The 20,337-nt window shown below is 40.7% G+C and overlaps 1 protein-coding gene across 1 annotated transcript; it reads right to left on the reverse strand.

The window, feature by feature from the left end:
• Window positions 1–5,357: 5,357 nt before the first annotated feature.
• LOC121902121 lies at window positions 5,358–14,420 on the reverse strand. Its single transcript, XM_042419338.1, has one exon. The coding sequence runs from the start codon at window positions 12,764–12,766 to the stop codon at window positions 6,944–6,946; it is 5,823 nt and encodes a 1,940-aa protein (XP_042275272.1). The 5' UTR covers window positions 12,767–14,420; the 3' UTR covers window positions 5,358–6,943.
• Between the last annotated feature and the right edge of the window lie 5,917 nt (window positions 14,421–20,337).

The following is a 20,337-nucleotide window of genomic DNA, read 5'->3' on the forward strand; positions in this document are numbered from 1 at the left end:
AATCAGCAGTTTAGCCAGATTATATTTCACAATTTAATAATCTTACCTTTGTTTTTTGTTTTTTTCAAAATTGCACTAATCAATCATTTTATATTAACAACAGATAATAGATTATTTTTGTGGCGCAATTAGCAGCAAAGTGCATTTTGCCCAGTGTCTCCAGTGCATGCTAATTTCATTTTTGTAGTTTTGTGGCCAGGCTCGCACTTAGATATCGGCTGGAATTAGACAAAAAACAAAGAACATTATCATATATTATAGGTGGGTGTGTTAGAGGATGTGGCAGTTATGGCCAATCACATTTGCTACTTTTGACTAAGTCACCACCTCCAAGTGGCAAAAGAGGAGAAGTTAGGAGACCACCAAAGTGAGTGAGCTTCATCCTCCGGGCACCATGAATGTCTGTTCAAAATGTCATGGCAATCCATCCGGTAACTATTGAGATATTTCAGTCTGGATCCAAGTGGTGGACTGACGGACTGACCGAGATTGTCATCCCCAGAGTCATGCTGCTGGCACAGCTAGAAATGCGGCCCCCTCCTGCGGTACAGTACTTTGTACAGACTCATTAAAAACTAATTTTCATCGTCTCCGGTTACCTGGTGCTTGTTGATGGAGACACTGAGAGAGGTTTGGGAGGATCAAAAAGAAGAGAGAAAAGTTTTAATTGACCTATGATTTATCATGGAACTGTGTGAACTATCAACATGTCTGTTGATTTGCATTAGAAACTGAACAGAGTAATTAATCATAACTGAGGGTTTTTTATAATTCTGTATTGGTGAGATCCAATGTGACAGAGCAAGACAGAGCAAAAATGTGACACACAAAAAGAAGAAGAAGATGCAGAGAGAAAAAATAACAGTTTGTGCACATAAGCATGGAGGTTTTTGTGGTTATTGTGCACACAGTCTGGTGCTGGTTGCACAAAATTCAACCAGGGGATCTTCCATGCATGATTGTGCTTTGACAGTGACATCATCACTCCAATTAGAGACAGCAGATGGAGCAGATACCTGCTGCCTTCAGATGACTGTAAAGAGAGTCAACAGAGTAAAGGAAAGGCTGTCAGTATAGGATGCAAGCTGGTGTGAATGACAGATGCTGGTAAGAATCACTTATTAAACTTTATTCTTGCAGCACATCATAATCTGAATAAAACGTTATTTTTATAGCGTGATCACATGTCAGCTGGTTAAAGAATGTAGAATGGAAGTGAAAAGAAGAGCAAAATATCAATTAAGAGATTTGTGTGATTTTAGATGTGTAATCCGTTCGGTAATTTGTTTGCTAACAACTTTTTATGTCAGTGTTCGTGACTTGTCCTGTTGCCCCCAAATGGACAACGAATCCACTAATGCTTCTCTAAGTGGTATGATCATCTGACCTGTTGGACTTCTTTTTTGTAATGTCACAGCATCCCCATATCTCACCAAATAATGTGTTGAGTCCAATTTTACTATTACAGATAGAAATTATGGCCAAAAAAAGACCCAAACTGTAATAAACCAGAATAATCCTTTAATGAGGTAACAACAGTAAAACATTTTCTAATGCAATGATTATGCTCCCACAGAAAATATATGTCGTTATTATAAAATCATAACAGTCTTCATTAATTATAGAGTGTCTGTCTTTGAACAAAGTAATTAGGAGTAGAAAAAGAAGGAATGATGTGAAAAAAATGACTTTTAAAAAACACAAACCACTGCGTTGTAAATGTATTGTCAAAGGAGTGCAGTCACAAAGGTGGTGTATTAAGCACAAGATCAATAATCACACAGCTACAACTCTATTGCTCTTTTTTGTTTTTGAACTAATAGGCCTTTTTTACTGCGCACATTTTAACATGTCATAGCGTAAAAAGCACAGGTGTAATCAATATCACTAATGCTGGCTGCGTTCCATTTAGGTTCTATTTATTGTGCATGATGGCTCACTGGCATGAGTTACTGGGACACCTCAATGAAACAGAGCCATCGGTAATGTTATTAGTTACACCTGTGTTTCTGCTGCTGATGACAAGTCAGAACACTGTGACAAAGTCATGGAGTTTTCAACAGATCCAAGTAAATTAATCTTAATTAAATACATTTCCACTACCTCACACCTTTAATATAACTCATGCACTTATCAGCATCTTCTTTTTAGAGGCAGAAAACTGAGAACCGAAGTCAAATCCAACAAAGGTTCAGTCAACCACACATCTCATATCTCTTCCTGTTTGTAGCATGATCCTCCTTTGACTTCACTGATTATATGTGAGCTGCACCTCAGCTTGTAGGAAAAACTGCACTTCCAGGCTGCTGCAGCTATAAACTGCACATGTCTAGATGCAGAATACCACCTCTGAGAGTGGTGCAAAACGTTTGAATTCTCACAAAAATAGCAATGATAGGCACATTCTCACAGTAATGTTCTTGAGGGAGTGGCTCCTCTAACAGTACAGTTATAAGTCAGGGATTTATGTCATGTAGTAATGATTTTTTCTAACTGTCTTTAATGCAGCTACTTGTAGGATATGGAGGATGCTTAAAACAGAATTGTATGCATAATTTATTAGTTAGTGTGTATATAAAAACAAAAACACGATGCTGAGTTGTAAACAAAAATAAACTCATTGTCCTGACAGTAGTATTCATGAAACGGCTCAAACAATGCAAAATCACAAACTGTGAATAGGCTGCTAACACCAACTGGGAAGATGGAATTACAATTAATATCCATATAGGTCTGATCTGCAGCTTTGTTGTCCTCTTAACTCTTTCTCACAAAAACATACACTTGTAGTCAGCACATGTCAGCTTTGCATGATTTTTCCTGGAGCATGCAGCAGCTTTTAAGAACATTGGACCGTTGCTGTTGTCTCTAGCGCCAAGATTGCTCTAAAGCCATCACATAAGCATACAGCCCTAATGCAGTGGAATGTCAGACAGCATTCACCATATTGTTAAATGCTGGCTGCAGTCAGCCTGAAAAAACATGGAATTTGCCAAGCATCATTGGAAAGACAGCAGAAATGTTTGGTAAAAATAAATGAGAAAGAGAGCGAACATGAGTGGGGGTAACATAGAGTGGATTGTCTTTCTAGTGTGAGTGGGAAACAATAGAGAATAGGAAATAATAAAAAAAAAACCTTAGATCAGAGTGGAAGGGAGGTGGAAATTCACAGCTCACATTCTCTGCATGTTGTTCTGGCACCTCTGATGCTAACTACTGTGGTTTGTGGTTGGAGGGCTTCTTGCCACTGGGTCACTGTCTACTCACTCACTCACAAACACACTCTCACACAGAAAAGATGACTTACTTATTATAGACTCAGACAGACAAAGGACCTTCTGTAATCCAACCCTTGAAAGCAGAGATAGCAGGCTCCATGCTAACACTTTAACATGCACTGTGCTGAGTGATAGCAGGCTTTATTAACAGACATACAACACTTTGGTTCAGAGAAAAATACCTCATCAAGTACTGGCCAGATTGCCATGAAATTGGGTGTTGACATTCATGATGCCCAGAGGATGGATTCTAATGATTTTGGTGTCTCGCCATTGGATTAAATTTGCTCAACAACATTTTTCATGACAAGGTATCTTAAAAAAAAATAATGTCCAGATATGCATGATATTTTTTGCAAATATTTTGGTTCCCCAGAAAATGAATCATGATACCTCTTGTCATCTGCCTGTCCATTCCTTTAGCACCATCATCTAGCCAAAATTTCCATTTTATGCAAGGAATATAAATTGTAATGGGCAGATTATTTGCTGATCACATTCATGCTCCCCAGAGGATAAACCCATTCCATTTTGGACACCTCATGAGCTTTTCAATTACACTGCCCTCAGACCAAATTTTAAAGTTGATAGTCGGTAGTTAATAAAGGTATCTCAAGACTGGAATATCATGAAATGTGATGTGGACATTCATGTTTCCCAGGGGATCAACCCTACTGATTGCAGTGACCTCCTAATCTTTCCTGGATTGCCTGAATTGTATGTCATATCTCCCAGTCTTAAGCCCAAATCGACTTTGTACACAAGACAACCAATGGCTGGTTTACCATGATTTAATGTTCCCCATAGGATAAACCCTATTTATTCTGGTGACTCCTAAACTCTTTCCTTTTGTGACAACTTAACAATGAAATATATTTCATGATGTAATTACCCTGACATTTACAGAGCACATTCATGCTCCTCAGAGCAAGATCCCTTATTTTATAATCTGTTCTCTAACACGATCATGTAAATCAATCTACTTAGCCTACTGTATAGCCCCCTCTAGTGATAGGACTGTTTGTTCCCTCCAACACATACAGAATGTATTGTGGGACATAATGAATGTTGATGCCACAAGGGGCTTCAGACTTGTTTTTTTGTTTGTTTGTTTGTTCGGGGTTAGCGAGGTAACTTCAGGTTTAAATCTACATTTTCACCATGGTAACTTATGCTGAACAGCTAACCTGCTCCAGAGCAGGATAACTTCAGAGGATCGGATCACAACCTGTCAACACTTCAACCAAAGACCATTCAGATTACTGGAAAAAAAGAGTCATCATTCCTACAAGATCCCGACATGGACAAAAGTCCTCAGTTTACAATACAGTGACAAGTAAAAAAGAGCGATATATATTTTTTATTTATTTATTTTGTCAGTGGAAACATTTTATTGTTCCAGACTTTCTGTTTTCACTCTGGTTTCAAAACAGAGCTTCTAACAAAAAGAGAGATCATTCAAGACACTAAACACATAAGGATGATTTTAGCTGCATTTTAATTGTTTAAGTTGATTTTATCCCGAGAGTGACAGCTGACAGTATGGATGATTTTACACTCTGATTCCATCACTGCAGCTCAGAATAACATGAGACAACTGTGTGATGATAACTGGAAATAAAAACCAAATATTGTCTTTTATTAGAAATATAATTCACACACTGTTAATTGGCTCCCATGATTATAGATGCAACGTCTGGGTCAGTTAGACCTCATCAGTCATTAACTACCTTTCCACTCTTGGCTTCAGTAACAGAAACACTCTGGCATTACTGTTAAGTTTTTTTTAGTGTGGTAGATTCAGAATGGTTTCTTCATCATTCGACTGAATAGCAAACAATACTCCCTCTATATTCAAGTCATATAAAATAATTCCTACATGTCTTTTAAGACTTAGTCTACTTTTAATATGTGGAATTTATTTCTAGTGTTTCTAGATCTTCTTATGCTGTTGTATGATTACAGGCTTGTTTATATTTCACTTCGTTGAATATAACTTTTTGCTGTCCATAAAACAGAAGTTTTCTGCAGGTATTTGGTATCACTGTTTCATCTCATATCATGAAGTACTTCATTCATGTGTAGCGCCCTCTAGACGGCTGGTCTATTTTTATGAGGTACGCTTCCCAAGTTCTTTATGTTTTAGAAATCTCTTTCTTTAAGATTAACTAATACTGAATGACAAGTACACTGTAATATAATATTGGTGAACTAAGTTCTATTTATTCTATAATGTAAGACACTTTTATTTACTCACTGAATGTTTTAATACTAATTTTTAATGTTTTTAATCAAAACTGTAGATAAATGAAATAAGAATTAAAGTATCCTTTAAGTTTATACCTTTCTCCTAAACACTTGCCAATTGAAATAAAAGTACTCTCAATATGTCGGTAAACATCAACAGTACTATTTCTCAGACACTTATACAAATGACAAGAAAAAAGTAAGTTTTAAAGATTTACTGTTGTAAATGTAAACACAAATATTCTTTTAATAATGAAAATAAAACACAAATATAACACTCAAGTTCAAAAGACTTTTCAGTACCTTTTAAATGATCAATTTCTTAATATTCAAATACCCCTTTTGAGTGCACTCATTATAAAACCACCAAATAATGAAACACACCTAAAGCCGGCAGTTATAACTAGCTGAAAAGGATATGGGTACCCAGTGTTAATGATGCAGGCCTGAAGCGATGCTTGTGTGCGTTGTAGCCAGAAACAAAATGGCTGCTTCACGCTAAAGCGCTGAAATAAAACAGATGGCAACTCACTGCCGTAATGGCGTACTCCTCGTCCCCTGTGCGATACCAGCGGGTTGCTGATACATGGGATGAGGTAGACGATTCCTCCTGTCAGGACCAGCGTGTTGCGGCCACGTCGGCTGCAGATGACTTCTCCCACTCTCCCGGTAGAACTCACCGCAGATCACACTGAACAGGTCCGGCACACCGCAGGCTAACTTCACCAGTTGAGTAGCTGGTTTAGCTGCACGCAGATGAAGTCCGTAGCTAAGCTAATGTGAGCTACATTAGCTGTTAGCTGTGCTCCTCGTTGAACACTCTTTGCCAAAGTACTCCTTTAAACTCGAACACGGTGCTGCACTGAATAACAGTCCTTTGAGACTCACTGTCCGTTTATCTCTACCTATTATTCATAAACAGTGTCCGTACTCTGCATATTTTTTTACTGTAACATATTAAACGCCAGGCAGTTCTCCCTTCTCTGCTCCGTATCGCGCGCTCTCTCTTGCATGTCAAGTTTTCTCGCTCACACAACAAAATACACACACTTCCTGTTTAGCCAGATCTTAACCAATTAATTACCAGAATTACACTTTTCTCAATCGGTACTTCCTCTTTAACCCTGAGACTTTTCAAAATAACATGAAATATCTTAAAGTGCATATTTGAATCTTTTTAAACTTTTTAAACTTATTTATTAAACTATTTTTAAACAAACTTTATCAACCTTCATGAAATATTATTCTTAATACTTTTAATCACATTTTATCAAACATGAACATATTTAAACTATTTATTGTCCCTTTTTAACAGGGTTACACCCTCCCCCCTTTAAACGTCTGATGTCCTCATCAGATTACAAAACTTAACTTAAGTTTCTACTCAAAGTATTAAGGGTGAGATTATGAGACCCAGCTTAGTGCTTACCAATTTTTATAGTAACCCCTCTATGTACAATGGTAATGGGTTGATCTTTGGCCTTTCCTGGCTCATCATAGGTAAGTCTTACAACTGGTTTCAATGATCTTTTTGGCCTACTTGGCTTTGGTGTCACATGTACATTAGAACAGCTCGAGGGTAGTTGCTCATCTTCACTGGAGAGTGGTCCTGACTCAGAGTCGGTTGCTTGAGGGACATCTGGAACATGCTCTACAGGAGAGTGGTCTCTCTCTGAGTGACTCTCTTCTGAAGGACTGAGGACTTCCAACTGCTCTGATCCTTCAGCACTATGTCTTTCTCTCCTTCGCAAGAGATTTCCCATTAACTCCCTATAGGGTTTGGTCGGCCATTCACACTCCAGATCAGAAGAATCACTCAAGGTATGGCTTTCTCTTTGTACAGTGTGATCTGTGGAGTTTCTTTCGTGTCGGTTGGGGACACGACTTCGAGTCACAGGTCTCTTTGGAACATTCTCCATTTCCTCCTGCACTGGTATCCTCACTCGATCTCCTATGGGAAGGAGATTATCTCTGTGCAATGTTTTGACCTTCCCTTTGACGTTTAGTGGCTTTACTCTGTAAACAGGCAAGTTTGGCAACTTATCCACTACAACATAAGGGACATTGTACCAGCGATTTTCCAGTTTGTGTTTTCCCTTCAATCCAAGGTTTTTCAGCAATACTCTGTCGCCAGGTTCTAGTTTGTGGAACCTAAGTCTCTTGTCGTATGCCTTTTTATTTTGCTGGTGTCTCTTGTTAGAGACCTCTGTGGCCAGGTTATAGGCTGTCTGCAAATCCTCTTTCAGTTTGGCAACATATGCAGAATGTGGTTGGTCAACTTTGCCATCTGGGCATGTCCCAAAGCATACATCCAGCGGGAGTCGAGCCTCTCGGCCGAACATCAGCATATACGGGGAGTATCCCGTGGCGTCACACTTGGTGCTATTGTATGCATGCACCAGGTGCACTACATGCTGACTCCATTGCCGCTTCTTTTCTTGGTTGAGTGTGGCCAACATGGATAACAGAGTTCTGTTGAAGCGTTCAGGTTGGGGATCACCCTGGGGGTGGTAAGGGGTGGTCCTTGACTTCTGTATGCCCAGTATCTTTAACAACTCTTTAATGAGTCGAGACTCAAAGTCTCTGCCTTGATCAGAGTGAATACGAGATGGCAAGCCATAATGTACAAAATACTTTTCCACTAAGACTTTTGCCACTGTGAGAGCTTTTTGATTGAGAGTGGGGAAAGCTTGGGCGTATCTCGTAAAATGGTCAGTTATGACAAGCACATTACTCACTCCTCTTGAGTCAGGTTCCATAGACAGGAAGTCAATACAGACGAGGTCCATAGGTCCAGAGCTCACTATCTGATGTAACGGTGCAGCTCTTTGACATGGAGTCTTCCTGAGCACACACTCTCCGCAGTTTTTCACATATTGCTCTACATCGACTGACATCTTTGGCCAGAAGAATCGGCTCCTGATCATGTCAGTGACTCTGTCCACTCCTAAATGACCAAGGTCATCGTGCATGGTTTTGAGTACTAATGCTTTGAACTTGGCAGGTAGCACTAGCTGCTGTGTCTTTTTCCCTGTGTGGCATGTGCTCACCCGATGTAGTAACCCGTCAGTCATGACTAGCTTACCCATCTCTCTTTTCATAGGGAGTAACTCTGGGTTGTCTTTCCACTTGCCACACTTTAAAGCTTGTATGGTGGGTGCTATCAAGCCGTCTTGGGCTTGGGCTGCCATTAAGTCCTGCCTGGACATTTGTTCCAGTGAGTTAAGCTGAAGACGTGTGGGGAAAGCATACACGTCAGGAATGCAGTCAGGTGGAGCTCCAAGCTGCTCAGCATACTTGGGGGAGTCTGCCGATGGGCCAAGAACACCGACTCGCTGGCATATTGACTTGACTCCAGCCTGCGAGATGCTCTGCCATTCCGTCTCCTCATCTCTTGCCTCTATGCGTGACAACAGATCAGCATCAATGTTATTTCTACCTGGTCTGTAGATAATGTTAAAATCGTACACTGACAAGTCCGACAGCCACCGATGTCCTGTGGCGTTGAGCTTTGCTGATGTCAGGACGTAAGTTAGAGGGTTGTTGTCTGTACGCACAGTAAAGTGGGCTCCGTAGAGATAGTCGTGAAATTTCTCCACAACTGCCCATTTCAGCGACAGAAACTCTAACTGATGGATGGCGTAGTTTTTTTCTGACGAGCTCAGTTTTCTGCTTGCGAACGCCACTGGTCGCAAGCCTTTTGGGTATGCCTGATAAAGCACAGCTCCCAGTCCCGTAAGGCTAGCATCGACATGCAGTGTGTAGGGCTTATCAGGATCTGCAAAGGCGAGCACAGGGGCGTTTGTCAAACACTGTTTGATTTTTTCAAAGGCTTCAGTGCATGACTCGTCCCACCTGTCTCCAAACAGCTCCTTCTCATCCAAATAAACATCTCTCTTCCCTTTTACTGGCTTTTTGCTACGCTGAGGGGGGCCATAACCTTTAGTGAGGTCAGTCAAAGGGCGGACGATGGAGGAGTAGTTGTGGATAAATCGTCTATAATAACCACAAAAACCCAAAAAGGATCGTAGGGTCTTGAGATTGTAAGGTTGGGGCCAAGTGGTCACAGCTTCGATTTTTGCAGGGTCAGCAGCAACACCCTCAGCAGTCACAATATGACCCACATACTTGACCTTTGTTTGGCAAAACTGACATTTGTCAAGTGAAATCTTGAGCCCTACTTCTCTGAGTCTGTCCAGCACCTTTAAGAGTCTCTCTTCATGTTCTGCCAGGGTCTTTCCGAATATGATCAGATCATCCAGATAGACTATTACTTGGAGCATGTTCATGTCTCCAACTGCTTTCTCCATGAGGCGCTGGAAGGTTGCAGGAGCTCCGGTTATGCCTTGAGGCATCCTCTCAAATTGGTAGAACCCGAGAGGGCAGATAAAGGCAGTCTTTTCTTTGTCCTCTTCTTTCATGGCTATTTGATAGTAACCACTTCTTAAGTCGATCACTGAGAACCATTTACTACCCGACAGGCAGTCAAGAGCCTCATCGATGCGTGGGGTAGTGTATTGATCTGGTACAGTGCGGCTGTTTAGTGTGCGGTAGTCAATGCACATCCTTACATCCCCATTCTTTTTCCTCACAACCACTATGGGCGATGCATATGGACTTCTGGACTCTTTAATGATGCCTGCAGCTAGTAGCTTTTGAATATGACGCCTCACGTCGTCAATATCCGCAGGGGCGATGCGTCTGGAGCGTTCACGAAAGGGTCGTGAATCAGATAAGCGGATCGTGTGCTCCACTTCTTTGGCGAGTCCCACATCTAGTTCATGAAGAGAGAATACATCTGCTCTTTCAGACAGTTTTTGTCTGAGCCTTGCTTTCCATGTTTCGGGGACAGGTGACTCACCAAAGTCGATCATTCTGACATCAAAAGCATCCTCAGTCTCTGGCTTTTGTTTTGGCACTGTGGTAACCACATCAGCTACACACAGGTGACCCAGGACAGCACCGGCAGGAATGGTCACTTCTTTCTGCGACTCATTATGAACCACAACTGTCAGCCGGTTAATGTCCACAGCATTACTGGGTATTGCCATAGGTTGGAGCATGACGCCTGATGGGAGAGTAGCTGTACTGGAGGCCTCTACTATCAAGATGTCATCTGGCAGGGACTTTTCAAGCACCACTTTGCAGACTACTTTAATGCTGCCACCTGCAGGTAGGACAAGTGAGCTTCGACCCTCCAACTTTACACAACCTATTTCGTCATCCTCTTCATTTGACAAGTCAATGGCTTTTTCTTTCACTGTTTCTGGGAAAGTGTTCTGTATGCCAAAGGCGTGGGCTACAGTGCCTTCAACTCTATCGTCACGCAGCTGGGCTAGCCGCTTGGATAGGTTAGCCTTGGTATTTGTCCCGAGGATCACAGGTGTCTGATCAGGACCAGGTGGATCGGGGCAAATGAGAGCCAGGGCTGACAGGGCTGTTGGGGTACCCGCTACCTTTTTGGGAAACTCTAGGTCCACTGCCACGTAGCCAAGATAAGGGTAATCAGAGTCACTTAAACCCCAAATGTTAAGGTCACTTACTGGGCGAATAGGAGTATCAGCAAGATGTCTCCTGTACCAGGATTCAAAGATGATGCTAACTCTTGAGCCACTGTCGAGTAATGCATCACACAAATGTCCATTAACTTTCAGAGGCTCCAAAGATGGTGGCCCTATTAGACCCTCTGGTATGCCTGTTGGGGCAAGCTGATCTACTACACTCCTCCTCACAGTGCAGTCAGTTTTGGGTGAGGGGACATCAGTAGTAGGTTGAGTGCTATGGGTCTTAGCCTTTTTGAGAGCTTGAATGAGTCTTTGGATCACTTTGCTTTGGTTCTCAGGGTTTTTGCACTTCCCTGCCATGTGTCCATTTTCGCCACAGCGATAGCAGAAACGCTCTTCTGTCTCAGCCCCTTGTCTGTTTTGAGTGTTTACAGTCATCACTGTGGGAGAAGGTGTAGACGATTGAGGTAATCTGGAGTTCACCTTTTGTTGTAACTGTTTCAGTTGTTTCCTCAGAGCTATCACTTCTGGATCAGCATTAGTCTCTGGGACATTTCTCACTTTAGTTTGAAAGTTCTCATTTTGTGTCTCTTTGTCCCGTGTAGAGAGCGCAGCAAACATTGATTTCACTTCTTTAATTTCAGCTCTCAAACTCTGTATCTCTGAGTGTTTGTTTTCTTCTTGAAGCTTGGTGTGAACTGTATACACTGAATGGTTCAGCTTTGCTCGAGAAGATTCATATTCTTCTTCTGAACGAATTTCTTTCAGGAGCTCAAGGAAAGTTGGGGGATTAGCTCTTCTCTCCCTCAGTCGCAGTTGGATTAACATCAGATCAGCATTAACTGCACCCCTCAGAAGCTGCTCAAGCCGTGCACCATCCATGGCTAGGGGAGTGAGACCACCTCTTTGTACCACTTTGGACAGGCAACGTTCTAATCTCCTGAGGAAATCAGATAGCTTCTCACCAGGTTGCTGCTGCTGCATTCTGAATGTGAAATACAAATCGTCTCCAGACTCTGCTAATCCAAAGGCGTTTTCCAGAGCCTCCAGGCACTTGTCAGGGGCAATGTCAGGATTGGAGAGACGCACTGCTTTTATCACTTCCAGAGCTGGCCCCTTTAAACTCTCCATTATCTTTCTCCTCTTGTCTTTAGCAGAACCCTCACTCTCTTCAACCATCAGGTAAGCTTGCTCTAACCAGTGGTCGAATTGTTCCTCTCCTGCTGGTGTAGGCACAATACCGGAAAAGATCCGCAGGCGGCGGTATCCTCCACTTTCTGCTGAGGGCTTGACAGTCTTATCAAACAGATCGCCCACAGCACGAAGGATGGCTTCTGTAGAGGGAGGTATGTGCGGGGTCAGCAAGGCCTGAACATCCTCTGTGGACTTTCCTTCTGCTTGTAGAAGAGCATGCAGTTTACGGTTAAAGTCCAACTCAGGGTCTGAGCTCTGAGCCACAGTGAATATTTTCCATGCAGTTTGTCCATCTGAGCTCAAAACTTCACTTGGGACGTCTGCATCAGTCAATTTCTCTTTGCACTCGCAAAGCACCAGCACTTCATTTGTAGTTTCGTTTAACATTCTTCCTCTCACTTGTACCCGTCCCAAGCACTTTACAGTTTGCAAAGTCTCTACTATGTGTGCTGTTTCTGTCTTCTCAGGAACGATGGTCAGCAAGGCATGGCTCTCATCCAGGTTTTCACCTCGACACCAGTTCTTCAGCTGGTTCCTGTACATTGTGACACTTTAGCTGCTGTTAGTTAAATATCACCATATATTGTTTTGTTTGTCTTTCTTAGTTTTTTTTTTTTCACAGTTGAATAGTTCACACACTAGGAAATTTACAGTCACAAATCACCAATTTCAGCATTAATTAACCCACAATCCCAGCGGTGCCTCCATTTTATGTAGCGCCCTCTAGACGGCTGGTCTATTTTTATGAGGTACGCTTCCCAAGTTCTTTATGTTTTAGAAATCTCTTTCTTTAAGATTAACTAATACTGAATGACAAGTACACTGTAATATAATATTGGTGAACTAAGTTCTATTTATTCTATAATGTAAGACACTTTTATTTACTCACTGAATGTTTTAATACTAATTTTTAATGTTTTTAATCAAAACTGTAGATAAATGAAATAAGAATTAAAGTATCCTTTAAGTTTATACCTTTCTCCTAAACACTTGCCAATTGAAATAAAAGTACTCTCAATATGTCGGTAAACATCAACAGTACTATTTCTCAGACACTTATACAAATGACAAGAAAAAAGTAAGTTTTAAAGATTTACTGTTGTAAATGTAAACACAAATATTCTTTTAATAATGAAAATAAAACACAAATATAACACTCAAGTTCAAAAGACTTTTCAGTACCTTTTAAATGATCAATTTCTTAATATTCAAATACCCCTTTTGAGTGCACTCATTATAAAACCACCAAATAATGAAACACACCTAAAGCCGGCAGTTATAACTAGCTGAAAAGGATATGGGTACCCAGTGTTAATGATGCAGGCCTGAAGCGATGCTTGTGTGCGTTGTAGCCAGAAACAAAATGGCTGCTTCACGCTAAAGCGCTGAAATAAAACAGATGGCAACTCACTGCCGTAATGGCGTACTCCTCGTCCCCTGTGCGATACCAGCGGGTTGCTGATACATGGGATGAGGTAGACGATTCCTCCTGTCAGGACCAGCGTGTTGCGGCCACGTCGGCTGCAGATGACTTCTCCCACTCTCCCGGTAGAACTCACCGCAGATCACACTGAACAGGTCCGGCACACCGCAGGCTAACTTCACCAGTTGAGTAGCTGGTTTAGCTGCACGCAGATGAAGTCCGTAGCTAAGCTAATGTGAGCTACATTAGCTGTTAGCTGTGCTCCTCGTTGAACACTCTTTGCCAAAGTACTCCTTTAAACTCGAACACGGTGCTGCACTGAATAACAGTCCTTTGAGACTCACTGTCCGTTTATCTCTACCTATTATTCATAAACAGTGTCCGTACTCTGCATATTTTTTTACTGTAACATATTAAACGCCAGGCAGTTCTCCCTTCTCTGCTCCGTATCGCGCGCTCTCTCTTGCATGTCAAGTTTTCTCGCTCACACAACAAAATACACACACTTCCTGTTTAGCCAGATCTTAACCAATTAATTACCAGAATTACACTTTTCTCAATCGGTACTTCCTCTTTAACCCTGAGACTTTTCAAAATAACATGAAATATCTTAAAGTGCATATTTGAATCTTTTTAAACTTTTTAAACTTATTTATTAAACTATTTTTAAACAAACTTTATCAACCTTCATGAAATATTATTCTTAATACTTTTAATCACATTTTATCAAACATGAACATATTTAAACTATTTATTGTCCCTTTTTAACAGGGTTACACATGGTTCTGATGATGTCGCTTGTAATTAAAAACCACGCCTCTTTCACATGAATGCGCTTGTAGCTGGATGGGAAAACCCAGAGTTCACTGAGCTAGCTGATAACAAGCTTCATAGTACCGATTATCTGGATGGCCAATGTTAGGCTCAGTGAAGCCAGATAATGAAAAGATATCCTGGGTATGTTGAACTTGCTTCGTATTACAGGCTTCAGGTTAAACTCTTTAAACTAATGCTAATGACATATTACCACTCACTGTAGGCTAACACTTCGCTGATAAGCATAAGGCTGTTATTGCTCAACATATGCTATGTTAGTCTGAACCTTGATGTTTTTTGTTTTGTTTTTATTTTATTTATGTGAAGCATTGTGGCATCATGAGAGACTAGTGCAGTGCCCATTCAAAATGTGTCTGTTCAGAACGGGCCGATTGCTTATTTCAGTTCTTCAGTTCAGATATGAGTGGGCATGTTTGCTCCAAAGAAAACTAAAACCAGAAAACTGGTTTTGAACTGCCCCTTTCACACATGTAACTACAGTCATTGTGTACTGGGCTCTGAGCGCTTCCAAAACACAGGTGACCTCCGTTCAACCTGAACACCTCCTGTGTTAGCACAACAGTTCACTGGCTGCTACTGATCTGCTAAACATGCTGCTCATACTATGTTTGCTCGAAAGATTTGTGCTTTGTCTGTAGCGGTGCTTCACAATCACCACGGTCTCAGAACATATGAGACAAACTGGTTTTGAACTGCCTGTGGGAAGTATTTGCTCTGTTTTATACATGTAACTACAGTCATTGTGTATTGGGATCTAAGTGCTTCCAAAACAACAGTGTACCTGAACACTTCCTGTGTCATCACTCTCTGTTGCTGTTGATCTGCTAAATGTGCTGCTAACACTATGTTTTCTGTCTAGACATGGGGTAAGTGTCCATATTTGATTAAAAGCTCTGTTTTTGCTGTCTACTTTTTTCTTTTTAGAGAACTTTTCTCTGATTCATATCACACCTCTTCTATACTCTCTCCCTGACATTCTGGAGTCAGTTGGCAGAGCCCTGAAGCTACGCTGTGCCCCTGCACAGAGCAGAGTGGCTTGCTGATCGCTGGTTTATTCAAAGCTTATTAATATTAAACGTATATTATGTCCAAATTGCACCAAATTCGACACTGCACTCCTTTTGGCCCTCAGCCATAGACTTGCCAAGTGTGGAGTCAATCAGATGAATGGTTCAGGAGATACACAAAAGACATACATACATACAGACATACAGAGAGTCCTTCCTTTAGTAGAGAGATATGACATGTCATTTATGGGAGGCACTGTCTTTCTGTATCATTGCAATTTATATCTTTTTATACACTTCACAAAAGATAAATTAATGTGTGTGTGTGTATGTGTGTGTGTGTGTGTGTGTGTGTGTGTGTGTGCATAGCTTAGGTTAGTATGATTAATAGACCTTTAAGTGTGATGAAGTGACTTTTTCCATCCACTCATATAGAGGCTGTCGTGTGTGTGTGTGTGTGTGTGTGTGTGTGTGTGGCTGCCCTGCCACTTCTGAATGGTTATTGTTTAAAGGAGAAGTTATGCATGTGACCTTTGACCTGTGACTATGACGTGTTGGTCACTCACTGACACACACACACACACATACAATAGCACCCATTCTCAAACACAGATTGATACACTCCAGCACATGAATACAGTGACAAAGATACTGTATCCACCAATGTAAACTCTTTAACTCATTCTCCCTCTCTTCACACACACACACACACATGCACAAAGAGGGTGTCAGTGGTAGGTGTCGCCGGGCAGATAATGGCGAGGTGACAGGTCAGAAGCTTGAGGGAGGGTCGAGAGTTAAGAGGTTCAGTGGGGGGACAGCACTTTGGCTGATTGGTTATGGTCCCGTGGGATGGGGGAGGCACTGAGACATGACATCATACTATCCTGAGAGAGGGGGAAAGAGAGAGAGTGAGAGAAAGAGAGGGTTGAAGGTCGTGAGGTCATAAAAAGGAGCATTGGTTGGTGACAACAACACCATCTGCATGAGGTCAACAACTCATTATTGTCAAGCATCCTGGTGAAATTTACAAGTTACACTTAAGCTCAGTTGAAATTTAGGGATACTTTATGCAGGGTAGAGGGGATACATTACTTGTGCTATTCCAGAAGTTTAAGCTCTTACTCTAAGTCTGTTCCCTCAGCATTTCACATAATGCTCTGATGATTTGGATACCACATATGCTATTTTTAAAGATTTTGTTGATTTTACTTGTACCTAAACTGAACACTGCACAGTTGTTGAATACAGAAATGAACTTGACAGTATGAAATCAAAGTACATGATTACAGCCAAAATGGTTGGGATGTAATGGCTGCATTTTAGAATTGTTGACCACCTGAAAAGTGCACTACAGTTTACAAAGTGGACTGACAATTTTGACTAGAATAGTAACAATACACCAGCACCTCACATACTCACTAATAATTTGTTTCTAGTGGGTATGTGTCCCCCACTGACTGAACTTTGAGCCATGTGACAGTTCAGCCCGAGTGTTTAAGAAGTTTTCTTCTTGTTCCTTCAGTTGGATGTTTGAGCTTCACTGTTTGGAATGAAGTATGTGCAGAGGTTGTTTTCATATTCATCTGCTGAAAATGGAAAGTTTTAAGGACGGGCTTACGAGTAGGATTTGTGACATCACAACTAGTTTGGAGCCAATCCTGGTCCAGTATGAAACTTACACAAAGTGTGATGTGGAAACTTGAAGACACTGAGAATGGACTTTAGAGTGAAGGAGGAGACATCTTGTGTCCAACAGTAAAACTTCTGAAATGAAAAAATATTATTATATTGATAGATTTTGGAATTTTTAATAAGGGAGAAGGAGAAGATGCCATTTTAAGGATTTTAATGTGGTAATTATAGTTTAACCATATCAGACACACATTATTGTTCCAAGCAGAGTATTTTTATATGTTTTAATACATGTCTGGAGTGCATCTTTAATATTAACTCTACTGATTTTACACATCTATTTTCAGGTGCAGGGGAGTACTACTGCATATGTGATAAAAGTTGTATGAAGCCTTTTGTGGTTCCAGAGGGCAGAGGAAACTGTGTGTGTGTGTGTGTGTGTGTGTGTGTGTGTGTGTGTGTGTGTGTGTGTGTGTGTGTGTGTGTGTGTGTGTGTGTATTTTAAGTGATGTCACTTGAGTCAGCATCGGTTTAGGCTGAAGATTACAAGTTTGAAAACAAAACAAATCTGTGGGTATGGAGTTAGAAAGAAGTGAGGTTACCAGACCTCTGTAGCCCACTCCTCATCTCTGCCGGAGGCTGTTCCAGGCAACATTAGCCGTTACTAATATAACACACATCACTTTTGTTTAATCCACATACAAACAGACATGTAAAAACAGCAGGTTACATTTTGTGGTTTTAACAACTGTCAATCCATCTGCTCAGTGCTTCTAAGCAGTGTGTTCAGCAAGCACGGGCTGCCAGATACAGTTAGCGAGCGTGGGTTTGTTATAGGTCTCTGTACAGACCCGATGGTACCAAACCTGGCAGCCTCACTGTGACAACAAGACTCTAGGAAGCTGCGCATATTCACTACAACCAGCTGTTGTTCGCCAAGAAATAGTTACAGAATTTAACTTCTTAACTTAACCACTTAACTCTTTAGATTTACTAGAAGTCATATTTTTATTTTTAAATTTTGAACAGAGTCAGCCCAGCTGTTTCCCCCTGCTTCCTGTCTTTACACTAAGCAAGGTTAACCACGTCCTGACTCCAGCTTCATACTTACTGCAGATAAACAAAAGTAGCATATTGATCTTCTTACCTCAGTAATTTCCCCAAACCAAAAGGAAGTGTACATTACAAGACCTACAATCTGCTATGATGTATACACCCCCCAAGCACTTTATTATGAACACCTGTACAATCAAATGCTCTGCAACAGCTCTGCCATAAATTCTACTTTTATGAAGCTTATACATTTTCAGTTTTTGGTGACATTGTCAGAAAGGTGATTATTCTACTTAATGTTTATTATTGAGGTCATAGTGGGTGATGGTGGTGTACTGGAGTGCATTATATTGAAAAGTGTTCCTAATATTTTGTCCACCCCTTTAACATACATGAGGGTTTTTCTTTCGTCAGTCTTTCTGAAAAAAATATAATGTGTTCCCGGGGATTACTATCCATGTTTTAAGATCAATGAGTTTCCTTTACTGTGTAGCAAGTTCTGTGGTAGTTAAATGATGATTAATTTGTCGGCATACAAAAAATTACAGCTCCCATGGAAATTTAAAGTGTGCACTGATGTCGTTGTAACTTGGTTTCTATATCCATAATATTCATCCACTCCACTGTTTAAAATATCTACACTGTCCTGCTGTTATTACAGACATGTATGAACTTGCTGTGGCCTCAAGACTCACCATTGAACTTACTCGTGTATCGAGCTGGTGATGTTTAGCCCCACTATGAGTTACAGGAATGGTGTACTTTCAACATAAAAAGATAAAAATTATACATAGATATTAAATAAACAATGACTTAGTCCACTTAGACCATTTTTTAAAAAAATATACCATCCATATATTGATATAGAGTGTACCATACAACATACTGTTGAGTAATGTTATGTCCCAAGGCTTGATTTTTAGTAATTTACAATGTCAATGTAATTTGAAAGAGGTTTTCTTACTTCTAGAATAGAACGTGTAAGTTCCAGCTTCACTTCACAAAAAACAACAAACAAAAAACCATCAATGCATCTGAAGTGATTGTCTGCCTTTGGTCTATTATATGCAGTAATGTAATTGCATCTGTAATTCTGCATTGGGTAAAAACTGCTTTACTCATATTTAAATAGCTGGAGGTGCGTGTCTGATATTTTATTACCTTCATTATGCTGTAAATCTAATCCTGTCCACTGCTGCTGTGGAACATCTGAATATGAAGCACATCACCCCTAGCTTACAGTAGGAATCGTAAAAAAAAAAGTGTTTGCCTCAGTTTTACTACAGCGTGTGGAGCGACTGAGAAAATCTCTCAGTGATTTATTGGTAAGTAAAAGGATGGTGTAGAAAGGAGGAAGAAAAGAGGCTGCTATCTCTCCTCATCACTACACACTGCTTAGAGTCCCACTGCATAATGGCTTTAGAAAGAGATGAAGAGTGGATAAATGAATGGGTAAAGGGAAGGAGGTGGTCAAATAAAATAAGAGTGACTGGCGGATAAGATGCACCACATAACCACCATGTCCAGAGTTTGAATCAGCCCTCAACTCCTGTCCTTGAGGTCCCACTTTATTACAGTGTCAAGGAAATGTTTTTCTTTCACATTTTTCTTTGTTGACTTGATTTTTTTTACTGAATCTATTTATTTAAAAATCAGTAATAATTGTTTTCTCCCCCAGTACCCCATAATATCTATAGATATGTTTATCCCTTGCAGAGGAGCCTAACCAAATGCTGGTTGGTCAGTCAGTAGTACATCTAACACTTAAAGGGGAACTCAAACTGTTTAATATTGCATTTAAATTAGGAGACTAATGCTAAATGCTAAAGATGTTCAGCAGGTTTAATGTTGTTCATGTTCTACATCTTAGTTTGTCATGATCACATGCTAACATTAGCTAAGTAGCACTAAACACAAGTACCACTGAGGCTCAAGGGAAGGATGGCGCTAGATGAAAAGTCAGGGGATCACCAAAGTTATTACAATTCATCCTGTGGGGAATAAGGATTTCTGTACCAATTTTTTAGGCTATCCATCCAGCAGATGTGGAGATATTTCATTGTCTAATCGAAAACTCTGACCTGCTGGTGGTGTTAGATGAAAAGTCGGTCACCAAAAACTTTTGAATTCATCCTCTGGGGAACTTGAATATCTGTACC

This window comes from Thunnus maccoyii, chromosome 8 (assembly GCF_910596095.1).
Source record: "Thunnus maccoyii chromosome 8, fThuMac1.1, whole genome shotgun sequence".
Lineage (NCBI taxonomy): Eukaryota > Metazoa > Chordata > Actinopteri > Scombriformes > Scombridae > Thunnus > Thunnus maccoyii.

Coding starts and splice junctions, on each gene's coding strand:
- LOC121902121 (XM_042419338.1), bottom strand. CDS start 12,766: ATGTACAGGAACCAGCTGAAGAACTGGTGTCGAGGTGAAAACCTGGAT.